Raw genomic sequence first — 8,520 nt, forward strand, 5'->3', positions numbered from 1 at the left:
AGGAACACTGTGCATGGATGAGTCAGGCAGGTGACTAATTCCGATATCTCCAACACAACACCGGTGATTCCTCTTTGAGATTTGACTTCAAAGGAAAAAAACACCTTCCACTTTGCCGCATATACTGTACGAACAGCCTTATGGCTGAGGCTCAGGTAAACATTGTTTTTTCGCAGGCCAGTTATCTAAATATAAAAGTGAGAGTTTATTTATAAAAGCCTTCAAACTTCCTTTGTTGAGGAAATTGAAGATATTGAGCATAGATTTCTTCAACTCCAAACCTGATTAGAGGGTGGCAAACCCATGCTGAAAGACTACAGCAAACTACCATTTACAAACTGTCAAGTCAACTTGTGAAATCTTTATCCACAACTGTAGCAATGCTTATGCTTGGGTTACTGCAGCTGACAGTGTATTTTAGGTTGTGTTGCTCTCAGCCATTTTCACACTTGGTCTGGATTTGAAACCCAACAGCAATCATGTCCTATCCAGTAATCATCTCTTCAGAAATGGTCTACATGCTTGTGACAGGAATGACATCCTCAGGACCTTATTTAAGCCATGTGGAAAAAGTTATGCTAGTTATGACTGTGTAAAAGAAAACATTTGCTGGTGGTAAACCGTTCAAATGACATGCGTGTTTATGAACTATTAGTCTAGGACAAATTGAATAATTTTTCTGGGAAGATGAAAATAGTGCTGGTTTGACGTGAATGGTGAGTGGAAATACCATGACAGTGGTGGTGTTAATAAACAGGTACGAGACTGTTTTGAGAGAACAGTTTGACCCGTAATAATGCATATGGTAATTGGACTGATATGACTCATGCAGCCCACAGAGCAATCAGTAAAACCGGATTTGATTCCTGCCTCTAGCTGACAAATGGGCTCATGTAGCAACTAAAACCTGATCAAAGTGAGGGTTTGTTTTGCATATACCAGCAGGAAACATAATACCACCTATTGTGCCCAGAATAGGATCAATAAGCAAAAAGGTGGTAACATTTTAAGTCTCAGGTTTTTGCCTATTATGACATTTTATCAGTTTTCTCTTGCAAATGGACAACATATTCTTAAATAAAGAAGCCTTTAGAATAAAGGACAATTCTGCACTCTTCTGTTTTACCTGCATTCAAAAAAATGAAGTCATTTACCTGACTTAATTTAAATTTGTTTTTGCAAGCAATTTAATGTATTTCATTCAGATTTAGTCTTGTTTCAGTCAGACAACATAATTTAGTTGCATTAGGTCAAATCAGTGTACTATAGCAGTTTTAACTTAACTTTATTAGGTTTGTCAAAATAAATGTACTAATTAATTCTTATGTCGCTCCCACTTAATTTAATCATTAGTATACGCCAGGTGAGCAAGTGTAAGGGCAGTGAACCTGTTGCACTATTTATTTGATAGCAACTGTTTAGAGCTAAGCAGCACTTGAATCAAGCATCACTTAAAAAAACGTCCATCCTCAACCTAAGCAGAAGCACCAATCTTCAGCTCAATGGTAACCTCCAAAACTCCAGAATGACACTTTTATACCAGTACAACAGAACATTAACCACTAACCTTCTCGCATAGTTGCTGAGATGAAACAGGAGATGTAGGATATATGTGCAGGCTTTAATAGAAACGACAGTGTAACAAACAAACGGGAATTGACAAAGGAATGCAAAAGCTAGAGGGTACCAGTGAGGGGACCTGGTCAGGAGGCCTGTGAAGCGGCCGCAGGGCGAGGACTGGGTCAGGAGGAGTCTCTGGGGAGCAGGTGGAGCCGTGGAAGACTCCGAGGATGGAGCCAGGAGAGGCTCGATGAAGGCAGGCAGAGCCTTGGGAGGATCGACGAGAGCTGGCACCGACTGGGGAATGACCTCCGTGGTCGTGAGCACTGGGGTAGCCAGTGTCCACTGTATAATCCACTGTATAACGGGAACCGCAAAGTTCCAGAGCCTTCTCCACATATTCACAGAGGGTCCAGTGAGTACAAGCCAGATGTACCGGTCCGGAAGAAACACTCAAAGAGAGTGGTCTGGATTGTGCGCTAAATTCTCTAATTCAAAATTTCACGGACGTGATCCTCAACTGGACAGTCCCCTTGCTTGAGTAGCAGAATTCAGTTGCTAGATTCACGTGGGTCAGTTGTTCTGTCACGCGTTGTTGCTGAGATGCAACGTGAGACGTAGGATCTATTTGCGGCTTTAATAAAAATTATGAGAGTTAAACAAACAAACGGGAACTCAAAACAACAACAAACAAGAACTGACAAAGGAATGCAAAAACTAGAGGGTATATATATACAAACAAGAGCTAATGAGGGAATGGATAACAGGTGAGAATGATCGGGAACAGATGGCAGTGATGAGGGCAGTGCATACTGGGTAAAGTAGTCCAGGGGAAACACCTCAAAATAAGAGTCCTAGAAAACAAGAGGGAGACAGACTGTGACACTTCTATTCTCATCTTGTGCAAACATGCATAACATTTCAACATTTGCTCACCCCACCCAGTCCCATGCCATGCATGCCCAGTTTCATCAATGCTACAAAAATTATTCATGCAGTCCAAACTCAAATGGAGTCAGTAAACTTCAATTTGACAAATTTAATTGGATATAGCGCAATTAAATCAAGTTGTGATAAAATGTTCTAGAATTTTGTTGCTTTAGAAAGAAAGGACCTGAATGAATCCTTTTTTATTTGTGGTCTTTATCATGAACTTCATGTTTTTTGTTTGTTTTTTCCTCTCAAACCTGGAAACCTGATGTTAAAAAAAAAAAAAAAAAAGAGTGTTTTGTCATGTTATCTGAAAATGTGCTTCAATCTATACAATCTAAGTTAACTGGTGTTATTCATCTCAAAATTATTCAGTGTGACCTAATAAATCAGAATAAATTAGGTTTCATTACCTATAGTAATTTTTGAAGGTCAGATCAAATAAAAGACAGGAGCTAGTTGTCAGATGGGGAATTGTGATGAGGGCTTTATCTCAGTAATTACAGGATTTAGAATCAAATTTTGACCATACTTATCTGTGTTTTCTATAGCAGTGGTTTTATTTGTTGGTTTCCAACCCCTAGTTCAAAACCTTAGTCTTCAATTAAAAAAGCTACTCTGAAACTTCTGTCCTCCAAGCACCAACAATCATGCCACGGTCGAAATCAATAAGATCACATTCTTTGCCCATTCTGATGGTTGATGTGAACATTAACTGAAGCTCCTGACCCGTATCTAAATGGTTTTATGCACTGCTGCCGCACGATTGGCTGACTAGATAATCACATGAATTAGTAGATGTACAGGTGTTCCTAATAAATGCTCAGTGAGTGTATATTGCTATAGCTGTTGGGAAAGGCTCTCAGGACAAGGGTATCCTTGTTCTCAGGACAAGGGTATTTTCATGAATGTCAGGTCAGGGCAAGATGTCACATTTTGTTGGCCAAAACACTAGTTTAATATTAGTATATGTTACATTTCACATTTTACATTTCATAATTGGCTGTTTAATTCCAGTTTGGTTCCATTTTGACAACTTACCCCAGATAGTGTGACAAGAAGTTGTCACAAAAGGTCAATGTGTGCTAAATTAACTGTATCATTTTACCTACACTATACAGTATAACCTGCAACTGTTACCTTGTGGAGCTAGTTCTACTTGATCTAACCCTTAAAATGTGTTATGTTGGTGTAACCTAATGTAGTCAGGTTGATTCTGGTATTTTAACCCTTTAATACAAACCTCAGATCTTTAGTGACTTAGGACCTCAATCCACCCCCTGTACCTCATCCATTTTTTGGAGTTATGCCCACACCTATTTAGTTTTCCTCAACCTTTCTTTTCAGAATAGTGTAACAAAACAAACTACATTTTTTTAACTGCTTAAGTACCAAAAGTTTAAAAGGGTCATTAATGATCCTAGATAAAGTATATAATAGTGTTTTGTTTTTTGTGCTTCCATAAATCACATTTTTATGATTATTTCATATCTATGTAAGTTTACTATCACAGGATATACTGTACATTTCTTCGATTTTTACAAGACAAATGAGTAGGCTACTATATTCATACAAATGACAACTATATCACAGATTGTCTGTGTGACAATAGTGAATTATCTGTTTTCCACATTATATTATATTATATTATACATGCTATGCAAGGTGGCATTGATTGTCAGTGACTGACTTTTTGATCTTGCAATTTGAAGAAGCAAAGGGTAAGTAAACTTTAGCAAGTGTAACACATGAACAGTATGATATGACTATTGTCATTTGGGTGTACTATTGAAATTATGTAAGTTGTTCATCTATAAGTGCCTCACTAAGTGCCTGAGAAAATACACTACCGGTCAAAAGTTTTGAAAGACGTACCTGAAATGTTTCTCATGATCTTAAAAATCTTTTGATCTGAAGGTGTATGCTTAAATGTTTGAAAATAGTTTTGTAGTCAAAAATATAATTTTGCCACCATATTAATTTATTTCATTATAAAACTAAAATTTTATAAAATATATATATTTTTTTAAATTGATGACTTGGCTCAAATAATAAAGAAAAGCAGCCAATAATTGCCCAACATAGATGAGAACTCCTTCAATACTGTTTAAAAAGCATCCCAGGGTGATTCCTCAAGAAGTTGGTTGAGGAAATGTCAAGAGTACATGTCTGCTAATTCTAGGCAAAGGGTGACTACTTTGAAGATGCTAAAATATAACACAGTTTTGATTTATTTTGGATTTTGTTTAGTCACAACATAATTCCATAGTTCCAATTATGTTATTCCATAGTCTTGATGACTTTACTCTTATTCTAAAATGTGAAGAAACATAATGAAATTTGACCGGTAGTGTATATATGTGTAGCTTATGTATAAATGATGTGTTATGCGTAGATATGCGTTTGACTGAATTCTGTTCTATATTTGTTGCAACGTCTCTATGATAAAAAATAAAACATCAGAATACATCACAATATACATACATTTTTTTAGGTTAACATTGTTGTCAGTGTTGGCATTAATAGTGGAAATGTTAAATAGCTTTATTACATAACTATTATCATAGCTTAATAACTATAATGGATAGCTATTAAACATCTATTATATAAGACTTTTCAGAAATGTACTTCAAAATTGAACAATGAGAAATATTCACCCCAGTAAAAAGTGTGACATCCATTCCCAGTATTTCCCATTTATGTTTGTTATGGAACACACCAGCAGTAGAATGTACACTCACCTAAAGGATTATTAGGAACACCATACTAATACTGTGTTTGACCCCCTTTCCTCTTCAGAACTGCCTTAATTCTACGTGGCATTGATTCAACAAGGTGCTGAAAGCATTCTTCAGAAATATTGGCTCATATTGATAGGATAGCATCTTGCAGTTGATGGAGATTTGTGGGATGCACATCCAGGGCACGAAGCTCCCGTTCCACCACATCCCAAAGATGCTCTATTGGGTTGAGATCTGGTGACTGTGGGGGCCATTTTAGTACAGTGAACTCATTGTCATGTTCAAGACACCAATTTGAAATGATTCGAGCTTTGTGACATGGTGCATTATCCTGCTGGAAGTAGCCATCAGAGGATGGGTACATGGTGGCCATAAAGGGATGGACATGGTCAGAAACAATGCTCAGGTAGGCCGTGGCATTTAAATGATGCCCAGTTGGCACTAAGGGGCCTAAAGTGTGCCAAGAAAACATCCCCCACACCATTACACCACCAGCACCAGCCTGCACAGTGGTAACAAGGCATGATGGATCCATGTTCTCATTCTGTTTACGCCAAATTCTGACTCTACCATCTGAATGTCTCAACAGAAATCGAGACTCATCAGACCAGGCAACATTTTTCCAGTCTTCAACTGTCCAATTTTGGTGAGCTCTTGCAAATTGTATCCTCTTTTTCCTATTTGTAGTGGAGATGAGTGGTACCGGTGGGGTCTTCTGCTGTTGTAGCCCATCCGCCTCAATGTTGTGCATGTTGTGGCTTCACAAATGCTTTGCTGCATACCTCGGTTGTAACGAGTGGTTATTTCAGGCAAAGTTGCTCTTCTATCAGCTTGAATCAGTCGGCCCATTCTCCTCTGACCTCTAGCATCAACAAGGCATTTTCAGCCCACAGGACTGCCGCATACTGGATGTTTTTCCTTTTCACACCATTCTTTGTAAACCCTAGAAATGGTTGTGCGTGAAAATCCCAGTAACTGAGCAGATTGTGAAATACTCAGACCGGCCCGTCTGGCACCAACAACCATGCCACGCTCAAAATTGCTTAAATCACCTTTCTTTCCCATTCTGACATTCAGTTTGGAGTTCAGGAGATTGTCTTGACCAGGACCACACCCCTAAATGCATTGAAGCAACTGCCATGTGATTGGTTGATTAGATAATTGCATTAATGAGAAATTGAACAGGTGTTCCTAATAATCCTTTATGTGAGTGTATATTCTTACACTTAGTAAGCTATCTGGAACAATACAATAATAGCCTTGTAATGTAGACAATGTAGATTAAAAAATACAATCATGTATAACATTTCGTAAACACTCAATGTTTTGAGATGTTGTTGTCTCTCTCTTGTTGTTGATATAATCTTGGCAACTTTACGCAATGAGTCATCGCCGGCGTCCTTGTTACGCATGGACAACAATCAATGTATGAGGTGGAGCAAAAGAAGGAATGAAGTGAGTGGTCTCTGAGTGGAGAAGATATAAAGTGACTGAACCGCGGGAAGTGTTGACTTGAATCTCAGTGAAGAGGACGCGTTCATTCTGGGCTTTGACCATGGAGAGCTCCAAACTCTGGACAACAGCGATGGCATGCGCGTTGCTGCTCTCCTTCGTTCACGGTGCTGAAGTAGACGACTTTGACAATGAATCTGACTCACAAAAGAGAGCTTTGAGAGAGTTTTACCCAAAGGACCCGAATTTGACCAACGAAAAGCAGCTCGTAAGTCTTGCATTATAATCGGTCTTTATTGGCGCATAGAAAACTTTTTTGTTTTTAAAAGGGATTTGACATACATTTACTTGCAGTGTATTAGTGCTTTAATTTCCATGTGAACATGTTCGCAGCTCGGAGCTTTACATGATGTTCTGGAGAAACTGCAGAGTAAACGGATCTCACTTTGGGGAAAGAAGTTTGGGCGTGTTCCCACTGTGAGTACAAAACTGGATTTTGATCCTTTTTATTTGTTACTTGACAAACATATCAGCTCAGTATGTAGAGTAAAAAAAAAAAAATTCTAATTAAAATCACGCATTTTTGTATTGAATCACATTTGGAGTTTACCCAACGATACCATATCAAACCATGTTGGGTAATTGCTTAACCTATAAATGAATAGCATATTTCAGTATGCAGTTGTCTAACACTGGTGCTTTGTTTTCACATCAGTGCGACGTTGGGGAGCAATGCGCCATCAGGAAAGGATCAAGAATTGGCAAAATGTGTGACTGTCCACGTGGAGCGTTTTGCAATTACTTTTTGCTGAAGTGCTTGTAAAGATAAAGATGGAACATGAATTGGAAATATACACATACACTAATACTAAAGATATTTATACATTGTGTGATTTCTATTTTTATGATTATGAAGTGCTAAAATAAGAACAGATGAATTTGAACGATTGTTCAATTATTTGCTGCTTGTGAAGTGTAAGTAAACCTGAATAAATTGTGTGAACTTTTATTTTCTAAGGCAGTCTGTGTGTTTCCTATAGTGTCAAAAAAGTTGTGTCAAAATTCTCTCATCATTTACTCACTCTCATGCCATCCCACGTGCATGACTTTTTTTCTTCTTCAGAACACAAACAAAGATTTTTAGAAGAATAGTTCGATCTGTAGGTCCACACAATGTAAGTGAATGGTGACCAGAACTTTGAAGCTACAAAAAGCACATAAAGGCAGCATAAATGTAACCCATACGACTCCAGTGGTTTAATCCATGTCTTCTGAAGTGAATTGATAGGTGTGGGTGAGAAACAGATCAATATTTAAGTCGTTTTTAATATAAATCTCCACCTTCACATTATGGAAGTGAAAGTAAAAAAGGAATTAAATATCGATCTGTTTTTCACCCAAACCTATCAGTTAACATCTAAAGTCTTGGATTAAACCACTGGAGTCTTATCGATTACTTCCATGCTGCCTTTATGTGCTTTTTTGAGCATCAACGTTCTGGTTACCATTCACTTGCATTGAAAGGACCAACAGTGCTGAAACAGTTATCTAAAAATCTTCGTTTGTGCTTTGTTGAAGGAAGTCATACACATCTGGGATGGCATGAGGGTGAGTAAATTATGACAGAATTATCACTTTTGGGTGAAATATCCCTTAAATTACAAGAAACATCAGTACTATTGGTTGCAGGGAAATTGCAGGATGTTTAAAAGAGCTAAGTAGATTACATGCCTACTAGACTATTACATCATAATCAACTTAAATTCTTTCTGAGATATTGTAAGATCTCAAAGACAAAATAATATCTTATAATGTGGGTCATTTTCCCTCTTGAAGC

General features: G+C 37.8%; 1 protein-coding gene across 1 annotated transcript; it reads left to right on the forward strand.

The window, feature by feature from the left end:
* Positions 1-6,692: 6,692 nt before the first annotated feature.
* On the forward strand, positions 6,693-7,680 carry LOC127654721 (cocaine- and amphetamine-regulated transcript protein-like). Its single transcript, XM_052142021.1, has 3 exons — positions 6,693-6,951; positions 7,077-7,160; positions 7,399-7,680. The coding sequence occupies exons 1-3, from the start codon at positions 6,787-6,789 to the stop codon at positions 7,504-7,506; spliced, it is 357 nt and encodes a 118-aa protein (XP_051997981.1). The 5' UTR covers positions 6,693-6,786; the 3' UTR covers positions 7,507-7,680.
* Positions 7,681-8,520: the final 840 nt, after the last annotated feature.

This window comes from Xyrauchen texanus, chromosome 2, assembly GCF_025860055.1.
Source record: "Xyrauchen texanus isolate HMW12.3.18 chromosome 2, RBS_HiC_50CHRs, whole genome shotgun sequence".
In the NCBI taxonomy this organism is placed as follows: Eukaryota; Metazoa; Chordata; class Actinopteri; order Cypriniformes; family Catostomidae; genus Xyrauchen; species Xyrauchen texanus.